Source organism: Aspergillus nomiae, assembly GCF_001204775.2.
Source record: "Aspergillus nomiae NRRL 13137 chromosome Unknown contig00053, whole genome shotgun sequence".
In the NCBI taxonomy this organism is placed as follows: domain Eukaryota; kingdom Fungi; phylum Ascomycota; class Eurotiomycetes; order Eurotiales; family Aspergillaceae; genus Aspergillus; species Aspergillus nomiae.
In genome coordinates, this window is record NW_015378108.1 from 65671 (window position 1) to 86585 (window position 20915).

Here is a 20915-nt window from a genome sequence, read left to right on the forward strand (position 1 = left end):
CTATTTCATATTCCTGAGGCCACTGTTTTCACGGCATTTTGTTGATATACGCTTTGGGACTAGCCTTTGCTGTGGTTAGGATGACTCGATATACCAATTGATCATGTTGATGATTGATCATTCCGGCTGAACTTACTGTGTCCATGTCAAAAGTGTGTAAAAGTCTCTCCCCTGTACCATGTACATAGCTACCCATGGGATACATGTAAATAAAAAAACCCGAGCATGCCACCATAAAGTCAACAATATGCATCCATTACATGTGGTACTCAGTCCAAACATCCAATTGGTATTAGAACCGAATCTAAAAATAACCCAATGTTACACTCCGAGCCAAGTCCCCTGAACACCCATTGAACTAATTACCCAACTCCCGTTCCAGAAAGCAATTTAAACCCTTATAATAACACGCCCTATTATACCTGCATACAATGCAAGCCCCCCTCCTTCATATATTCCTTCCCCCGGGGATGGGCTGCGGAGACGCACTCCGCTCCGGTTGCACAACATACTCGATATGATCCAGCGGCGACTCCGACCCATCATCCTCAAAAGTAGTGCTTGTCGCCTGCCGCGTCGTAACGCCGGGTTCCTCCTTGTTCACCTCTGAGACACCCATGACTCTATCCCCGCTCTGCTCCTGCGGTTTGATGATCCCCATCTCGACGTACCGGGCCATATCCTCCCTATCTCTGTCGATCGGGGATCCCCGACCTGTAATCTCCCTCGCGAACGAACGCAGCCGCTGCTTCTTCCACCACGGTGGATTTCGCTGTCCGATGCCCTCGTCGTTGGCTAACGCGGATTCTAGCTCCCCGCGTTGTGCGATAAGTGCCTTGTCTTCGTTTAGCTCGCAGTAGCCGCAGATATTGAAGAGGAGAATGATGAGTAGGGCGGGGGTATAGCCTAGGCCATAGATCCAGGCGGACTGGACGTCGTATTTCAGCGGCGAGAGGGTCCAATCGAAGGCTGAAGCGATGGCGTAACCGATTTTGATTCCCAGGATGGCGATGGCGAGGAGGAATTGCGAGGGCGCGGCGTTTAAATAGAAGAGGAGTTGGCCGACTAGACTTGATGGGCGGGGCTTGTAGCGGTAGATGCTGTGTTCGAGGCTGTAGGTTATCACCAGCATTCCAGCAAGGGCTATGAAGCCTGCTACGCGCCAGCGGGTGTCTGTTGCCACTGGGCGGGCGTGAGGGTCTGTTGCTCTTCACTGCGTTGGAGCTCGATGGCGGACCAGCTGCGGGGTACAGTGAGGATGAAGTTTAAGAGGGCGAGGACGTAGAAGAGGATAGGGAGGAGGGTTTCCTGCCAACTGCGTGTGCTGGCTTTGGTGAAGGCGTAAGGGTCGCGGTCGTGGATTTGGCGGGTTTGCCATCTTGCCCTGTGTTTTTCATCTTAGCTGCTTGGCTGGCTGGTTGGTTTGTGAAGGTAGGGGGGTTTACCAGTGTCGGACGGCTTCCCAGACTGCAGCCATTAGACCCGGGGTTAGGAGTGTGTAGAATACGCTTTGGAGGATCAGGGGTGCGCTTTGGAGGTAGTTTCTATCGACATCGATGCTCATGAAGCAGCTGATGGCGCCGCAGACAGCGACGAATATGAGCCAGCACCATTTAAGTCGTCGGCTTACGATGTTCCAGCGACGGTCGTGCGGCAGGTAACTCCGGCTGTGCTTGCGGAGGTTGCGGAGGCTGAGGAAGATGGTGATGACGAACATCAGGGCATATGCTAGGCCGAGAGACGCATGTTGGCCGATAGCGTTGATAGGCGCGTAGCACGAGGTTCCATTGATGAATGTGCCATTCTCATCGAACATGTGAGGCCTGAATCGCTGGAACGCTAGGAAGCAGTTCGTGCCATTGGACAGTGTCCCGTTGGTGTAGAGCCTGTAGTTGTAGGTATCGAGCGCGGTTCGATTGAAGTGCACTTCGTTGATTATCACATCGGTACCGTTGTCACCAGGTTGGTAGGGGGCTAGTCCCCGTATGTACAACAGCGTCATAATGAATGAGCTGTGTATTTACAGCCCATCACCGGAGAGAGATATGCAGCGATTTTATCTGTACGGCAGCTCAATGCCGCGTTCCCGTTGCGGGGACTGTTGGCAGCAATTGCGCCTTGACAAGGAAAAGAGAGTTGCGAGCAGCATAATTGCAACCGCGGAAAACTCGGAGGCTGATAGAGGCATGACGAGAGATGAGGTCGCATTCAGGGCACAGTCTATGATGCGTAGAGTGGCCCTGCGATCCAACGGGAAGACCTAATCGGATCCGCGGTTCAGAGTCATATCACATACCGTGCCACAGATCAGCCACGAGGAACCATAAGCTCCGAAAGGGTCTAACTTCTGTTCAGTGATTGCGGTTTGCAGAAGTTTCTTGCCTCATTGGGAAGTTGGTGAAGTCGCTCCATGATATGCATGTGACGAGAATGAGTCTTATCGATAAGATCAGAGATAAGAGAAAATCCTCTTATCGTGACGCTTACATAAGACCAGTAGAGCACAGTCCCGATCGGGATAAATCAACACTACAGGTCACAGGGAATTTCATTCTCTTCTCATGCACCACGGAGAAACTAGAGAATGCAACAGAAACACTCTCCAGAGAAACACCTACCCCTGTCGAAATGATATCAGATGATAGGCAGACGACAGATGAGACATCACACTGCCCCGGGCACACATCCCTTCTCCACCCCGCGCGAGGGAGCTGCACTTTACGACCCCAGCATGCGTATCATTGCGACGTGTGAGAAGAGCACAAGCCGAGGATCGTCGACTTGCAGGAGCACAGCCGGCTCAAAATGAGGCATTTCCTGGTATGCGGGTGATTCTCTGCCGGGTCCAGGGCCAGCCACTTTCTCTTTTCTTTTTTCTGGGTACGGAGGTATTGCACCCATTCCATACCCCAGACCAAGTTCATGCTCAGCATGATTCGGCCGTTTCACGATCCCACGCCGAATACGAACCTTAACTCAATTCAACTAGTGAGCATCATGATCGGAGAATGCATAGGTCATCATTTTTCTTTTTTATCAACTCCTTTTGCCCCTTGGCATTCGTCGTATCGCTCCTCTCTGTATGTGGCGTTTCCTCTGTTTGGAGTTGACAAGGATCCTCTACCTATCTCCAAGGTAACGGCTTGGATCGTATACAGAATACATGCAAACAAGGAGTTGGTGTCTTCATGCAAGGACAGGCGTCCTCGTTTTATCAATTGGAGTGAACTTGTCGCCTTAAAGCAATATGGTTTGAGTAACGCTTCTTCGTATAGGACATCGGTCAGTGACACCTGTATTGCTTGCATGTGATTACACTGTGCAGTCACACGGATACCCATTGAAGTATTCGAATATGCTACAGTGGCTGCGTGTAAGAATTAAAGGGAGGAACTCTGCGCTCTGAGGCCACAACTTGAGGATTCAAATGCCAGCTGTCAGTGTCTACAAATGATTCTGGGAGGCAAAGGGAGAAGAACCTTGGGTATGACGTAACTTGATCTATTTCCCGAGATATGGAATCTGGAGTTGAAGGATGATGCACGGATAATTGATAGAGCACATACCCCCTTGTTCCTATTTCTCTTGAAGCTCGTTTACTCCATCTCCAACCCTATGACATTATGCCTGAACATGTCAGTCTTGATCAAAGTATACACTAGTTGATACCTCATCCTAGGACTTGACAATGACAAAACCAAAAGCAGGTAGTCAGGATGACACAGCAATACGAAACAAGTTGACCCTGAGGATGCTTCTCCCCTTGCGACAATATCCCGTCCTTGAAAAAGCAAAAACAGATATACAATCAGACAAGTACTAAATCTCCAATTGTTGACTGGGCATTCAAGCGATACCCTTGATCAACACATGCCTAGTATACTTGATCTGGTCCATAACATAACAACCTCGATCACAGCCCGATCTATAGGCCAGACACCCTCAGGCACAGTCCACAATCTGACCTATCTAGTCAGAAGCAAGATATTATCAATTACTTCTCCCTGCTTTGCGGCATTTACCATTCAGGCCAAGCGCGGTCATGGTATACAGGAGGCATGCCACCAGCATTCGGCCAGGATGTGGTATAATCCGAGAGAACCAAGACAAGATAGGTTAAACCAGGTCATAGATCTATCTACTATACACGGAGTCGCCGGTTTGCACGCGGGAACCTTGCTCCAAGAAGCATAGACCAGATTATTCAAGCTCTGTAGCCCCTGCCGCATCTTCATCAGTTTCAAAACCATCGGTAATGCATCCTGCAGAACACCCACAGTATTTCCCAAGCTCTATCGTGTGCCAAAAACCCCTGGCCCAAACCCGGTTTATTTTCTCAAATCACTTCCCCTTGCCAAATGCCCTATGATGTCATGTACATTCAAAACTGACCGTATCATTTTAGTCATTGAAATCTGGCACATTTCTTCCCACCCCAAAATGATGGCCTTATTGTGGATCCGCGCAAGATCTTCTCCCAAGTTGAACTGACTCCCACGGCGGACACGCGACCTCCATTCGCGGGCGTGATACGAAACAGGCAGATCAGAATATAAAAGCGATGATTGGCGACTTCGCTATGCTAGAATACGGGGCTTGCCACGAATCCCTAGAAAGAAATTTGGGGGCAAGTACAGTACTTTTACGACAATAATTTGGTGCCCAACAAGTTTTTTTGTCATTGTGCGTACTTGACACGCTTATGTGTAATGAATGGGTGATGTTAGGCACCTTTAGGTTTCTATACAGGGCGTTATGGTTTGTTCCAGACCCGTCTGTTTGACAGTTGATATTTTTTCCCCCCCCTATGAGTCATGTTCTGGGTATGTGCGACTTGCACTGGAGGCGAAAGATGAGGTTGAGGGCTGACACCAATGAACGAACGGAGAGTAAGAGATCTTCTTGACAGACATGATCGTCCAGTGAGAAGATCGTAATGGACTATTTTGGGTTCTGTGAAGTCGGAGTATTCTTCCAGATATCCAGTGAAATTGGTCAATGGCAGCGAAGGGTGGGTCTGGGTCGTGGCCTAAATTATTTTAGTCATGATTAATCGTCCGGGTTGGAGAGCTGAGACTCGAGAGAGCCTTGTGGATTCATTCTGTGCGACCATTTTCTTTTCTGTACAAGCTGAGAGAGAAAGAAGTATGGCAGATGCTTCGGGACTTGTTGGGCTTTTCTTTTCCTGCACTGAAGTTTAATTCAATCTGACCCCACAGTTGAAAGAAACAATTATGCGATCCATGGAAGAGGGTATATATCCTAGTGGAGACATTTCCCACGATGTTCTATATCAGAACACGACTATAGCGAAGAAACGAGACAACCTGTATCAACATAAAACATAAAACATATAGTTTATTAATTCAATCATGTTTCGCATAAGGAATGTCTATCCGAAGCTATCCTTAGCTACCCATGTCTCTTACCTATTTAAGCCCGGTGGAGTCCACAACCAACACTTGCTATGTATGTACATCCAACAAAGCCCGCGACTCAGGTGTCTCCACATATCACCCAGAAACAGAACCAGAAGGCCCCAACCATCTTGCCTCCCCAAAGAGCCACCGCCAACCGCATCCACCGTCCTTCTTACCCAACCGGGATAGTTCCAAGCCTCACTTCCCATGCGGCCGTGCACAGAACAGAAAGCGACCGAACATCTTGGAAAGAAACTAAGAAACTAGATAAATCGAAAAAGGGGATTTAAGGTCACTTAGACTTCGCCCCGTAGCTAAATCGCGCCATCAGGTCCGCTTTTGATAGGCTCGACTTCGGCTCACTTACCCCTGTGGTTTGTGACGGACACGAGGTCATGTGGTCTGGGTCGTGTTCTCGGGCGGTTCGGTACGAGGCAGTACTCAGGTACAGTACATACCGATATTGCGGGAATAGTACATACATGCTTGACTACTGGTAAGGTAGAGATGAACACTGCCAACAGCAAGGAAAGCTATATACAAGCATAAAGTGCTCAACAGGGTGTCGAAGAGCAGAGAAAAAGAGGCTACACAGTCTAATGCCACAGACACTTTGGAAACCGCTCAGCAGCAATAAATCTCAATAGCAACCGAGTTCACGCATAAGATGATACTTATTATACTTACTTACTTCGTGAAGGTCGATCCCTGGGTAGCCTCATCCTGAATCTTCCGTCTAAATACGGGGTAAGTCAGGCTAGCCCCTGTCAACTCCGCATTTACGCAAGGGAGTACCGGATGACGAAGACCAACAGGAATGAAGTAGAGGCAACAAAAAAGCTTGAGGGGGGTAGGTAGGATGTTGCTCATCTGCAATGAACAGACACCAGAGGGAAAGTTTGTTCCCCAGCCACAAGTTGCTCCGCGGGATGAGAGACTGGGGCTCTGGTTGCCTGCACATGGATCTCATCAACAAGGATGGGAGACGACCTAGATCACACACACCCCTCTTTTACGGGAATACCCTTCTGTTGGCTCCACTGGATTCGTGTGTTCCCCAAATCGCGGTGGATGAAGGACTGGGACTCAATCCTTCGGGGCACAAAAATACTGTATACACAAGAAGCGAGTCATGTCCATCCGGATGGCGGTGGTGATCTTAATAGTTCAACTAAGGTTCAGTTCGTTGCCTTTAGTCTGAATTGGACTTCTAATGCATACAGTAGTTGGATATGGAGTGCATGAAGACACATACATTTTTATTTTTTATTTTTCTCAGTGGGGCTTGTTGTTTCACTAACATTCTTTGATGCTTATTACATTGTCGTGGTCACCTGTGTCAGGTTAAATATGTGCAGGTGAGCCGTTATAAATGGTCTTCGGGGAGATCAAAGTAGGTAGTAGTGTATATCAAGTCTATTGGTCTTCACATCGTACCTTACCTACTTCAGAGCTCAATCCCTGTCCCATCTCTGAGCTTTATTCCTATTTATCCCTAATTCATTGTCAAAGATACCACGCCAGCTGCCGGCTTTCCGCGATAGGAAATCCGCAGTGCTCATCTGATGCGCCCCAAGAAAGCCAAATACGGTCATTACCGTACCGTACAGTGATGCCAGAATCTCAGGGTGACTGTGCGGTAGTTTAACCTTCTGCCCGTCCCTTCCCAGACACCGATCGTCAAGCTTAATCTACTGAGATTCGAATAAACAGAGGGTTTTTTCTCATAGGCGGTGGGAAGAAGCCAAGGCTTAAGAAACAGAAAACCAGGAAAAAAGGGAGCCCTGAGCTACACCGTGCACGTCCTCACTTCCCAATTTGTCGCCTGGCAGATGGAGTGGGCTCCCCATTCCAACCAGTTTCGCATCAGCAAAACGAGGCCCAAGCACTCGGAAATTCAATCACCCAATGATGATGAGTAGAGACAGTGGAATCGTACTGGAGCTAGGAGGGGAACAGAGGTCGAGTGATACTCCATTGATCTGATTGATGACGACAACCGTTAAGGAGGCAACAGCTTCAATGTTCTGAACTGTGCCGACATCGTCCAGCGTCTGCATTTTTGAATGCAATAGGAAAAGTCTATCCAGGCAACAAGGATGAGCAGAGTAACCCCCAGCGATCACCTGATACGGCTCCTTGGGTTTGGCAGGTTAAAGTAAAAGGATGAAGTCTCTTCTGCAGTGGTCGGATGTCCGTGCCTTGTGCACAGAAGATCTGGCCCACTTCCCCAGATTGTGTGAAGGAATGAGAGGTTTTATTTCGTTTTTGTTTTTTCTCTTTTGTTGCTTCTCCCCGGTCTCGGGGTCAGGTTGAACGAACCTATGTAATACAGAAGAAGAATCACCACACCATCACACTTGACGTAAGACCAGAAGTGCGAGGTAAAAAAGATCGGACGAGGACGCGACTGGTCACAATACTCCCAGATGCAGGGAGCTTCATTCCTCAAAAGGAAAGTGGCCTGCGGTGTCGCTGCCTGGACACCGGCCCATCTCCGCGCTGGTGAGTGACAAGACTGCGCTGGTCAGTAGCGTGGGGTGTGGCGTCCACCTGAGCCGGAGAAGTGTCTATCCTGGCATGCAAGTAATGCAGACATAACACCCGGACGGGGCAATCATGGCCGTAAGATGGGCTTTGTCCGGGTTAGTGGCATTTGTTAGTCGCGTCCTTTCAGTATCAAGTTAGCACTGACAATTTTAGGTGGCCTGGTACGTACCAGCGGAAGGAGTGCGTGCAGGTGGTGGTGAGGTATGTATGTATTGTAACGATACAGACGGATGTCCCGGAAAACTCTATATCGATCGTCCACTATACCCACTAGGTTCTGATGTCTACATGCGTCCTATCCTCACCATTGTGGTAGTACTTCGGAGTAGCTCGATTGAGTTGAATTGAGCTGAGGAACTTCCCTTAATGATTCAGGAAGTTTTGAATGGTTGTTACCAAGCGAAGAATGTCCTGACTCCCACCTGGCCGGTTTCCTAGCCATTTCATTATCGGTCGATTGAAAACCAGCCAAATCCACCAGAATCTCAATCCGGGCCGTCAAATATGTACGAGCCTCAACTTGTACCGATTATGCACTACAAAGGCATACCCCTGGAGTTCATCCATGCCAGTTCGGACTGGCTTGGATTATGCGTCCATCAAGTGAGAGCGACTCACTTCCCAAGAGGGTAATCAGGATCATCCGCCGTCGTCACCCATGCGATTATTTAGGTTAAGTGGGAATTTCGAGCAGTTGGTTCAATGGGCATAATTGCTTTTGTTGCTCTGTCCATTTCGATGGACTCTGATTTGCTTTGAACATGATTTGATCCGACCTACTGAATATTCCGGGTTCCCTTTCTGATTTTCAATCCCATTATGATTTTCGTTTAGGCTTTCTCTTCCTCGCTTGGACCAACAAATCAGCAGTGGAAATCCAACAAGCTTGGCATTCTTGCTCCCCGCATGGTCAGAGTTTAATGAAGTGCGTGGCAGGAAGTAGAGATAGAAAATAATAATCATAATAATAATAATAAAAATGCTTCTCGTAAGTAGTAGTAGTATTAGTAGTAGAAAAAAACATTGGAAATGGGATCATGGATGGATCACTCTTTCATAATTCTAAGATTAATTGTCTCTTGTCTCCAATAAGGCCGCAGCATTTCTGCAACTGCCAACTTGGTAATTAGTGTGGCAGTTCAATTTTCTTTTCCCTAGCTAGATAATACCTATTAATATTCATCGACTCCAATTGATGATCCGAAAGAAAGTTTGCCTAGTTTGGGTGCCCTGCCTATGAGGATCCACCAGCATGCTAACCACCAGAGCACAGAGGATTGACATACTCCATACTCTACATGTAATTCATCTGACCCTCTCATTCTTGCCTCCAGATCCAGTGCAACGGACTCCAAATTTTATTTAGGGACTAACTCAAAAAGAAAAATAAAAATGAGGGAAAAAATATGATTTCTCCTCTCTATGTATCTATATAATTTTTGAATTAATACCTAATTAATATTTATTTCATTCGGGATGTTTCGTAACTACGGACCTACATACGTAGAGAGCTAGTTCACTACTAACTACTCTTATTAAAACCCCCATTCCCATTTCCCAATTTCCCCTCCTCTCTCCACTTGCTAGATAAAATCCCTTTCCAAGCCAACCAAACGAAGCGAAACGAGCAAACAACCCCATTTACCACATCCTCCGATACATGCATATAATCCACTCCGACTACTACTCAAGAGTCCCCATACGAAGATCGACCCATCCCATTAACCATTCCCACTCTGATCCACCACAGCCTATACTTTCACTACACCTGCGAAACTAACTACTACTAAACTTACCAAACCAACATTCTCGTTGACCACCACTAAATCACAGCCAAGTCTAGTTTACTCCCCGCCTAAGGACCTCATCATCAAGCTTTCAGTCTTTCTTTCATCCCCCCTCTCTCCTCTCCGGCCTGTGCATTAATTAAAACCACCTCTTAAACCCAGTCACAGTCACATTCTGTATTGGAATTTTCGTTGCTGCCCCTCTTCTCTGCTCCTCTTCCTTTATCCTGATTGACAACCAACCTCAACCACTCGTGGTGACAACTCTTCCCATAACATTCTGTTATTTCTTACAGCACCCATTCAAAAAGGGGGAAAGAAAACAGAAGGGGAAAAAAAATTAAAAGAAATCTTTTTTCCAGCACCTCAAATACCCGAGGTGAATGTTTGGTCAATGTTGTCCATGCAAAAAAGCTCAGCTTTTGTGTTTACTCCGACGGAACTTGACAGCAGCCACCGTCATCAAGGCAACTCCACCCGCTCGGGCAGTTTTTCGGAAAACCCCGCTCTCGCCGACTGTCCGTTCATAGATGACTCTTCGGTCTCCCATCGAGCCAGTATTAGTACCGATGGCCTTTCTAATGAGTCTCTCGAATCCTGGGACGGCGATGGTCCGTCTGCCAGCTCACCTGTTCCGGAACTGGAGGTGAAGATCCACGACGTGTCGCAGTCGCTCCACTCGACATTCCCTTCCACAACAACCGCAACATTTACTTTCAACATGGTTACATCTCACGAATCTGATGTCTCTATGGATGACGTGACTCCTAAAATCGAAGAGTTAGACGATGCGGATGAGTTGCAGAGTATAAAACCTTTGGCGGTGGATCCGATGGCCAATGCGAATTCGGAGGTCACGGCTACTCCCGTCAATGTTCCACGGAAACGTGGGCGACCTCGCAAACATCCTCTTCCGATTCCTGGAGGCCAACTCAAAATTACCAAAGGTCGTTCCAAGACAGGCTGCATAACCTGTCGGAGACGAAAGAAGAAATGCGACGAAACCAAGCCATCGTAAATTCTCTCCCTCCCTGGTCTTCTCACAGGATCTCTAGATTGTGATGAGTGCGAAAATTGACTAACTATTCTTTGTCCCCTCTCAGTTGTTTGAACTGCCAAAAGAACGCGGTTGTCTGTGAAGGATATCCTAGGAAGGAGGTATGGAAGAGTGGAAAGCAGAAACTAGAAGAATGTAAGTTCTCTTTTTACCCAGTCCTTGCACCTGTACTGCATCCGGTCTCCTTTTCTTCTATGGCTCCATATCTACCGTTACAACAACCTCTTCAATCAACATGCATTCTAATCCCTTTTCTTTTTAAACATAGCAGCTCGGGCCTGTATGGTCTCTCGCTCCCTTCCCTTCTTGATCGACGGAATTGAAGACGATACCGACCGACGCTTCTTGGACCACTTTGTCTACGGATTCAGTCGCGTTTTGACATTGATTAATGATGACTCGAACCCCTTCAAGGAGATACTCCTTCCCATGGCTACACAACACCGGGGACTAATGCATTCGCTTATGTGCCTATCCGGCTCACACTTATCGGGACTGGACCCAGAGCCGAAGTTTATAGCCCGAAAATACCACCATTTCCATTGCGCAATCCAAGACCTGCAGCACAACCTTCTTATTAAAGCTTCTTCAAAACCGAGCAACCCGGGAGAGGATCCCGACCTTCTAGTTGAGGATCCAATAATAGCATCGACAATAGCGCTCAGTTTGAACACGATATGTGAAGGTGAAACTAAGGGGGAGTACCGGATGCACATGGATGCCGCAAAGCATCTTCTGAAACACCAGAAACCGAGGAACGAGAAATTTCGGCAGTTCATTGTTGAATTCTTTCAATACCACGATGTTTCCAACTCGGTCACCTCGCTGGACCGACGGCCGGCCCATTTAAATGGCGACCTTAGACTACCCGACTTTGTGCCACATGCACAGGCGGGTATGTTTCTGGGGGTATTCGATGGGCTCTTTAACTACATTTCCGAGGTGACTAGGTTGAGGGACAAGATCAGGCAGCGACACAATGAAGGGTATGAGCCAGCGGTTGACTACCAGATACTAAGTGAGGCCGTCTCCATCGACTCCGCTATCCGGCTTTGGGAAACGTCCTATCCGCCCAACACTGCGAACTGGTCTTTGGCACAGCTTTATCGGCAGTCGACCTGGGTGTACCTCTATCGTACCATTCGCCCTTCGCAACCAGGTGACAAGATAGGTCAAGTGGTGGATGATGGCCTGGCATACCTGGATCAGCTTCCACAGGACGCTGGCGCGTATAGCATTGTCCTGATGCCATTGTTCCTCCTCGGATGCTCGGCGTTCTTGCAGCACCAGCGGGAGCGAATCCAGAAAGGATTCGAAACCCTCAAGTCATACTCCAACCTTCGCAACATCGAACCTGCATTCAAGGTCGTAGAAAAGGTGTGGGAAGTCATGGACTCCAACATCGAAGAAAGTTGGGATTGGGAGAAAATCATCAATGATATGGAGATGGATTTTCTCATTACCTGAGTCAAAATTCGCAATCTCATCTGCATTATTGCATATTGACCGCGTATATCTTCTATCTGATACGACAGTTTTTGGAACGATATTTCGATTTCTTCGATCTGCACTGTTCACTATCCATCTAGGGAGTGAGCACATGGCGTTATGTGGCCCATGCAAGCATTTTCTTTTGGTGTTTTTTTTTTTTTTTTTTTTTCTTTTCCTTGCTTCTTTTGGCGATAGGGAGTGGTCGGGGGATCGGAACCCGGTGTCAAAAATAAGGATGAGAGCACGAAGTCCGTGTTTCTCTACGGCTACGGAATAGGGAAATGGTGTCAGTGCATGATTGATGGCACGCGCGGTCATGGATTACAGTATATTGTATCTCAGATTTTCATTGGTGGAGTGTCTAAGGGGAATTGCCGGACGACTATCAGCTTCTATTTTTGCCTGTATTCTATATATCCAGTTGTGTCGATGAGCTCTTCGTGGTTTGATTGACTTTGATGACCTTTTCCTTTCTTTGTATAACGATTGCGGTTATGAGTGAATATTTCTATTCAACTTTTGATATCAAACGTCAACTGTCTACATAATATAACCTACTCAGGAGTAATGAGTATACAAATGTGTACAGATATCATGTTTACGCGACAAAACCTTGCTAGTTCGAAAAGTCTACAAACTTAAAGAGGACGGAGGAGAACCTATAGTAGCTCAAGCTGTTTTTAAGTAGGGTGTTTAGCTGGTGATCGACAGGTTCCCAATAATTACTAGAGGATATATACTATGAAGGTGTATCAGGTGAGCTGCTTTGCAGGACTGCCTCTGTGTATCGCTATGGTGAATATTTAGCAGATGCTACTGGGAATGTCCGTCTTTCTCCCCTTACCATTACTTTACTTTCCTATTGTATTTCAGCTATCTACGAGTCTACATCTAGGATTACTATAACTCGTTCTCCACGTACACCAGAGTCACTCTCTTTTTCCAAGCGTCAAGTCCTTCGCTTTACTTAATCTTATTTGCATCTTATCATTTCGGCATAATACATGAATCTCTATATAATAAGCGAAAGGATGGTTTTTTTATCAGACTGAGACCATCACTCGAGACCCATCGATACTGCTTATGGGACAAACCAAGCCAAGGGTACTGAATGGACTTCCATTCAGGAAGAGATATCCCATTTTGAGCAAGCTGCCTGACACAACACCATGGCGAGGTCCCAGATCTAGTTGGTGTGCCTTTGTGCCACTATATACAAGGGCACATGATTTGGTTTTTTCATTATAAAAAATCAGACTCGCGGTCACAATCGCTGAGGCTTCTGCAAGACACTCGGGATATTCTGTATGATTCTCTTCTGTCTCCACAAGGATCAAGGATGCATTAATGGCTTCTACGTCAATATATAACTAGTTTATCGCATCATCCTTTCCCAACAGAGAAAAAAGAAACGAAAGACTTAAGAGGCTTCCCGACTATCCTTACAGAAATGTCGACTCCCGTTAGGCTGACCAACCTTCCAGCCAATAATTCCCGATGGCTTCCAGCTAGTCTCTTTGGGGTTTATGCTCCTTTTAGCTCTGATACGCCAAACCAACGACGGTGGCCGATTCCCCCAGACCGTTGGTCTTGGCCCCGCCCGCGTGGGTACAGTAGGGCCTCCAGCTTAATTACCGATTATCATGCCCTGAGGGCCTGGCCCCTTTTCTCTTTTTATCTACCTCTTTTCATTTTTTGTGGATAGACAAAGGGTCTGTATACGGAGTAATTGAGAATGTTGGGAGTTGCCTGCTGTGTATAGGCGACCTGTTACCATGGATGGAGACGACATTTGCCCACTGGATGACCCAAAACATGGCGTCAATGTCGAAAGTTTACAAGACCAATCGGCCACTTTTAATTTATCCTTTCGCGAAGTCCAGCCCGTTGACATACGCGTGAAGAACCTATCGCTGGAAGTTGATATCTCTCCCCCGATATGGGAAACCGCCCCGTCACAGATATGGCGCCGTTTACGCGGGAAGACGGCGGCCGATGCGCAGAAAACCGTGCTGGACGGAATCGACGCTTCCATGCCGAGTGGCAGCTTGACGGCGATCATTGGTAGTAGTGGATCTGGGAAGACATCGCTGCTCAACCTTATGGCAGGCAGAATGGGTATGAGCAAGGCCGCTGTCGCAGGGACTACGACCTTCAATGGCGATGCCAACATTGAGAGCGTTCGCAGTGCCTATGTCATGCAGGAAGATGTCCTCATACCCACACTGACGGTCCGAGAGACTCTGCGGTACTCGGCCGATCTACGGCTCCCGCCGCCTACCACGCAGAAGGAGCGCCATCAAATTGTAGAGCAGGTCATTATGGAGCTAGGCCTGAAAGAATGCGCCGATACACGGATAGGCACCAATATCCACAAGGGCTGCAGTGGGGGTGAGAAGAGACGCACGAGTATTGGGGTGCAGATGTTGGCAAACCCGTCGGTACTATTCTGCGATGAACCGACCACAGGCCTCGACGCGACAAGCGCCTTTCAAATTGTCCGAACGTTGAAACGGCTCGCCCAAGAGGGAAGAACAGTCATCGTCTCGATCCATGCCCCTCGCTCAGAGATTTGGAATCTTTTTGATAATGTCATTCTCCTAGCCCGGGGGTCGGTCGTTTATAGTGGACCATCAAGCGGGTCTTTGACGTACTTTGAAAGTCATAGCCATGTGCTTCCTCCCTTTGTCAATCCAGCGGAGTTTCTGATCGATCTTGCTGCTATTGACAACCGTACAGAGGAATTGGAAGCAGCGTCCCTGGCGAGAGTTGAATTTCTCAAAACTTCGTGGAGAACTAAACGGAAGACCGACAAGGAAGTGTGCGGATTACGGCAAGATGACGAGAAGCGTGAGGGTTCAACTACACGGGCACAAGACATACCGATGGCGAAAACTGTATCTTTCAATCGGCAGTTCCGTGTCCTCACCTCTCGTACATTCAAGACAACAATTCGTGATCCTATGGGTCTCGCGGGTAGTCTCCTTGAGGCTATCGGCATGGGTGTCATCAGCGGCTGGATCTTCGTGCAGCTGGATGAGAGCCAAGCAGGGATTCGCTCCCGACAAGGAAGCCTTTATACCTCAAGCAGTCTAAACGGATATCTCATTCTCCTTTATGAGACATACCGACTAACGATCGACATACGGCAATTTGACCGGGAGAGAACGGAAGGTGTTGTTGGGGTTCCGGCTTTCTTATTGAGTAGACGTGCAGCGAGACTGCCTTTGGAAGATTTACCCGTTCCAGTTATCTTCGCTATCATTTTCTATTTCATGGTGGGATATCGCCTGAGTGTGGACCAGTTTTTTATCTTTCTGGCCATTACAATCCTCACTCATTACATTGCCATAACTTTTGCGGCCGTCTCCATCGGCATCGCCAGGAGCTTCCCTGGGGCGAGTCTAGTAGGCAACCTCTCGTTTACGGTGCAATCGTTCGCGTGCGGCTACTTCGTGCAGTCAAATCAGATTCCGGTCTATGTGCGTTGGCTAAAGTGGGTGGCGTATACCTTCTATATCTTTGGGGCGCTATGTGCCAATGAGTTTATTGGCCCCAACGGGCCGCCTGAAGGCCAGTTCTACGATTGTCCCTATTCCGACGACCCCAATGATCCTGCGTGCACGCAATACACGGGTCGGTATATCATGGAGAGCCTAGGATTCCCATCTAATTGGATATGGCGGCCAATCGTAGTATTAGTGGCATTTGTCGTTGGCCATTACTTCCTGGCTGGTATTCTTCTACAGTACAATCACTTTGCAATGGATATAGCGCAGGCACGGAAGACCGATAAAGATATGAGTACTGGGGTGGAGAAGATGGCCGTCCGACCAGCCGAGGAAGCGCGCAAAGTAGCCATATCACTAGACAAGTATGCTCTTGACATACGAAAACGAGGGTTCTTTGGACGAGGATCGCGAACATTGTCCATTCTCAAACCTATCACCGCAGAGTTTCAGCCAGGTAATCTGAACGTGATTATGGGGCCCTCGGGCAGCGGGAAGACGTCGCTCCTCAACTCTGTTGCGCGACGACTACATGGTTCCTTGAACACACAGTACCAGGTCCACGGCGACATGCTATACAATGGAGCTGTCCCCTCCGAAAGTGTCATCCGCTCTGTCACGTCGTTTGTGACCCAAGATGACGATGCATTAATGCCCTCACTGACAGTGCGCGAGAGTCTTCGATTCGCGGCGGGACTACGATTGCCCGTTTGGATGTCACGAGAAGAGAAAAACCGCCGGGCGGAAGAGGTTCTGCTCAAGCTGGGGTTGAAAGAGTGTGCCGATAATCTGATTGGGAGCGAACTGATCAAAGGCATCAGTGGCGGAGAGAAAAGGCGCGTCACGATCGCCATTCAAATCCTGACCGATCCGAAAGTGTTACTGCTCGACGAGCCCACTTCAGGCCTGGATGCTTTTACGGCCATGTCTATCATTGAGGTTCTCAAGGGACTCGCCGAAGAGGGGCGCACTCTGGTCATGACCATCCATCAGGCCCGATCGGATTTGTTCCAGCATTTCTCCAGTGTTTTGCTTCTTGCGCGAGGGGGGTATCCAGTATATGCGGGCGACGGCTCAACAATGTTATCATACTTTGGGGCATTGGGATACCACTGTCCGCAGACAACCAACCCAGCCGACTTCGTGCTGGACTTGATTACAGTGGACCTACAACAAGCAGACCGAGAAGCGGTGACCCGCGAGAGGGTCCAGAAGCTCATTGTCGGCTGGGATCGCAAGACATTCGATCACGGACGGCGAACATCTCACATCGCTACACCAGCCGAACTGGGCAGCCTGAAGCGGCAGATGCTCCCATTACGGATCACGTACCCCTTGGTGCTGCATCGGTCGGCGATCAATTTCTGGCGACAGCCACCGCTTGTCATGGCACGATCAATGCAGGTCGTGGGGATCGCAATTATCATGGCATTGTTCTTTGCGCCCTTGAAGAACGATTACGCCGCGGTGCAATCACGGATGGGCTTCATCCAGGAGTTTGGCGCCTTGTACTTTGTGGGTGCGTTGGGAACCCCCTTACCTACGGCTCCAGTTAAACTTGCATGTATAGACTAACCAAAAACCGGGCAGGAATGCTTCAAAACATCGCCATCTACCCCAACGAACGCGATGTGTTCTACCGCGAGGAGGCCGACCATTGTTACTCGGCTGAGACATTCATCCTGCAGTACACCACACTGGAGGTACCCTTCGAGGTGCTGTCGTCTCTCATCTTCGGCGTCCTGGCCGCATACGCGGACAACCTCGGGCGCAGTCCCACGATGTTCCTGATCTGCGCGTACAACTGTTTCTGCATCGTCAGCTGCGGTGAGTCGCTGGGCATCATGTTCTGCACGCTCTTCTCGCACGTTGGGTTCGCAGTCAACGTGACGTCAATCTTGCTCTCCATCGCGAACATCCTAGGCGGTGTCATGAGTCTGAACGTCAACGAGGTCCTCCAGGGGCTCAACCACCTCTCGCCCGTCAAATATGCCGTCGCCAACCTGGCGTCCTATGCTATGCGGAACCAAGAGTTCGTGTGTACGGCGGCCCAGCGATTGGCGGATGGAAGCTGTCCAATCCAGAACGGACGGCAGGTGCTCCGGCTCTACAACCTGGACAAGAACGGGGCGATGAATGTGATGGCCTTAGGTGTTTGTACGATAATTTATCGGGTGGTTGCTTACGGGCTGGTGAAGGGGATGCGGTGGGAAAGGAAATAACAGTTAGTACCTAGGTAGTTGACTGGTAGTAGAATATGATATCACGCATCCAATGAGAATGAATGCGCGGAAGTATTCGGTCGACGCCCGAGCGATGGATCTGCGAGTGTGTTAGGACGAATAAGAGTCAGCGAGATTCGGTACATGCTCGAGCGTGGTACTCCGAGAAGAAAAATTCCATTTGAAGAGAAGAACAAAAAAACAAAAAAACAAAAAGAAAGAGGACAGTACTTCTTGCCACTGAGCCATTTTCTTCGTCATGCACAACGGTCTAGACTCTGCCGTCTGTGCTCAACCCCCCAAGGCAGCACAGCACAACAACATCCAGCAAAACAGCCAGATAATCTGGAAAAAGGCACACTCACAATCAATCAAAGAAATGAGTTTCCCCCATATCTATCCCACAATTGCAAAAGGCCCTGAACCCCTCCTCCTCAAACAACACTTGAAACACGCCCTGCGGCGTTTCCATTGAAATTTGAACTCACCACAACTTTGAAAAAGCAGTGGCTGACAAGAACCATCCCCAGGTTCACCAATCACAGAACAATTCCCATTCACCCCCAGCCAATAAAGCCATGCCAACCACTTTACAATTCAGTGTGTCCCCACCCAAATTCAGCCAATCAAACCACACTTGACGGTGTGGTACCTTACATAAGCTCTGCGTCTGGGGCCCTCAATGCTGATTGATCATTGGACAGTGTCAAACCGCCCTTTGGATCTGAGATGGTCAACAGTTTTCGGAGGGTCCCCCTGTGGATACTGCGTACACACCCCACTGTGGCTGTTCTTTGGACCTTCCTTTAGGTAGTGGACTTGTAATTCCCTCACATTCGATGTCTTAGTCTGGGTTTTCTTTGCCGGACTTTCCTTGGATTGTAATTGGAGAGAGGGATGTAAGGCGAGAGGAAAGGGCAAAAAAAAAAAAAAAGAGGGAAGAGAAACCACAGCACAGCACCCTAGTCCGTCCTTCCCGGTTCCCCGGTATACGGGTTCGGTAGGATTGGCGAGTGAAAACCCATGTGATTTGAACAAGTGTTCAGGCCGGAAGTCGATGAGAGAACGAGTGTCGGTGGCCGAGAGTTTCCCGGATATCCTGGGGAGTCTGTGAGTCATGGACTGATGAACTGCGAGACTACGTGTCGTGCTCTGATTTTTCCATTTCTGATTGAAATCAAAGAATCATCGATTAAGGATCAATTCATCATCACTTTTACCAAATTAGTAAGAGAGGAAAAAAAAGGAACAAGGAAGTCTACTACAAAACCAGAAATAAAAGCGAGAAATTTTTTAAAGTTCGAAAAAAAGGTCTATTTCTATAGTAACGTAATTTCTATTTCCCACGTGAAATTCGTGATCGTGATATCAAATCACTCCTGTATCCTAGATACATGAAGTCGTGAAAAAAGCAAAAGAGAGTGAACACTCATCCGGGAGTCAGCTCTGTCATGGTGGTATCACAATCTTGCATCAAGCAAGTCAATTTGGAGTTGTTTGTTTTTCTTTCCCATTTCCCCCGTAACCATACCGAACTCCGTTGTCCATATTCGTCGTGGGAATCATATTCACCGTAAGATGGTCGCCATTGGTGAAAGCAAAAGCAATCGATGTAGCAAAAAGGAGCGTAGTGAAGTCATCTTATCTCGTTGAAAGAAGAAGAGAAAAAGATGCTTAGAGGCCAATGGTGACACTGAAGGAGGTGTCAATGGGGCAGCCGTGAGTAGCGTGGTCATCGTTGGGCTTGAGGTAAGCCTCGGCGCAGGCAGTGTCACCGGCAGCGCAGTTGACAGAGGGACAGTTGCCGTCAGTGGTGGAGGGGGTAACGGAGAAACCGTACTTGGTGAAGACGTTGTCTCCGCCGAGGTCGATGCAGCTCATGTCCCAGTAGATGGTGTCACCGGACTGGGTGTACTCAAACTGGAGGACGTTGGTCTGCTCCTGAGTGTTGGACAACTTGATGGAGATGCCACCACCGTTGTCGTTGGTTTGCCAGGATTCCTGGTAGTTGCCACCGTTCGCAGAAAGGGAATGCATGTTACTGACTCTATCAGAAACAGACCACGCGTAAACGGTTTCACCCAGGTTGTTGACAATGTTGACACCGCCACTCCGCTTGACAGGGTTGGCAGTGGGGAGAGCAGCAGTGAGGCTGGCAAGAGCGGCCAAAGTGATAGTCTTGCTGAACATCATTTTGAATGAGTTGGAGAAGAAGACAAAAGACTGTGATGAGATTGTGCTGGTTGGAAGTTTTTTGAGTTTTTTGAAGTCAAGAGATTGACTGGGCCTGTTCTACAGACGCAAGGAAGGAACTTTTTTGAAGTGGGTGGTAAAAGAAGGACGAGATTCGATCTCGAAAGGAAGGACAGACAGAGCTTGTCTAGAGAATGTATAAGAGAATGTCGATGGTTGAAGGAGAAGAGACGATTTAGGATGGACCTCGTCAGGGTTTATATATCTTTTTGGGAAGGCATCATGGCGGCAATGATCTCCAACTCTCGGTACCTGACAGACTGGTAAAGTCTGGAACGATAAGAAAACTCTAGAGAAAGAAAAAAGAACAGAGAAAAATGATCCACATGAGTACCCAAACAAGACTGTAATATGGGTCCATTCAGGGGACTAACTCTGGTTCGCTGGCATGACGTTGAAGAAGGTTGTACCTGACATCGGATACATGGTTTGACTTCGACGCCACGGGGGGTACTGGGCCCAAACGTGGAGGGAATCTGGTGGAAAATGAAACGACACTCCGGTACTGTACAACGGGAAATACTGCCGTCACTTTGGGGACTCGATTGTGACTCGTCCACGACCGCAGACTTGTTGCAATAGCAGTCGCGCTGACAGGTCCTGTCCTCCATGCTCTACTCGTCGAC

General features: G+C 48.3%; 5 protein-coding genes across 5 annotated transcripts; 3 read left to right on the top strand and 2 right to left on the bottom strand.

The window, feature by feature from the left end:
* Window positions 1-448: 448 nt before the first annotated feature.
* Window positions 449-2002, bottom strand: ANOM_004301 (DUF2434 domain-containing protein; the record flags this gene model as incomplete). Its single annotated transcript, XM_015549558.1, has 3 exons — window positions 449-1100; window positions 1160-1384; window positions 1446-2002. The coding sequence occupies 3 exons, from the start codon at window positions 2000-2002 to the stop codon at window positions 449-451; spliced, it is 1434 nt and encodes a 477-aa protein (XP_015409354.1).
* Window positions 2003-10151: 8149 nt separating this feature from the next.
* On the top strand, window positions 10152-10775 carry ANOM_004302 (Zn(II)2Cys6 transcription factor domain-containing protein; the record flags this gene model as incomplete). Its single annotated transcript, XM_015549559.1, has 1 exon — window positions 10152-10775. One exon carries the CDS (start codon window positions 10152-10154, stop codon window positions 10773-10775), a length of 624 nt encoding a protein of 207 aa, XP_015409355.1.
* Window positions 10776-10818: 43 nt separating this feature from the next.
* On the top strand, window positions 10819-12281 carry ANOM_004303 (fungal specific transcription factor domain-containing protein; the record flags this gene model as incomplete). Its single annotated transcript, XM_015549560.1, has 2 exons — window positions 10819-10822; window positions 11083-12281. The coding sequence occupies 2 exons, from the start codon at window positions 10819-10821 to the stop codon at window positions 12279-12281; spliced, it is 1203 nt and encodes a 400-aa protein (XP_015409356.1).
* Window positions 12282-14080: 1799 nt separating this feature from the next.
* Window positions 14081-18036, top strand: ANOM_004304 (putative ABC efflux transporter; the record flags this gene model as incomplete). The annotated part of the gene is made up of 2 exons (XM_015549561.1): window positions 14081-17333; window positions 17405-18036. The coding sequence occupies 2 exons, from the start codon at window positions 14081-14083 to the stop codon at window positions 18034-18036; spliced, it is 3885 nt and encodes a 1294-aa protein (XP_015409350.1).
* A 1674-nt stretch (window positions 18037-19710) lies between these two features.
* Window positions 19711-20229, bottom strand: ANOM_004305 (putative extracellular thaumatin domain protein; the record flags this gene model as incomplete). The annotated part of the gene is made up of 1 exon (XM_015549562.1): window positions 19711-20229. The coding sequence occupies one exon, from the start codon at window positions 20227-20229 to the stop codon at window positions 19711-19713; it is 519 nt and encodes a 172-aa protein (XP_015409347.1).
* Window positions 20230-20915: the final 686 nt, after the last annotated feature.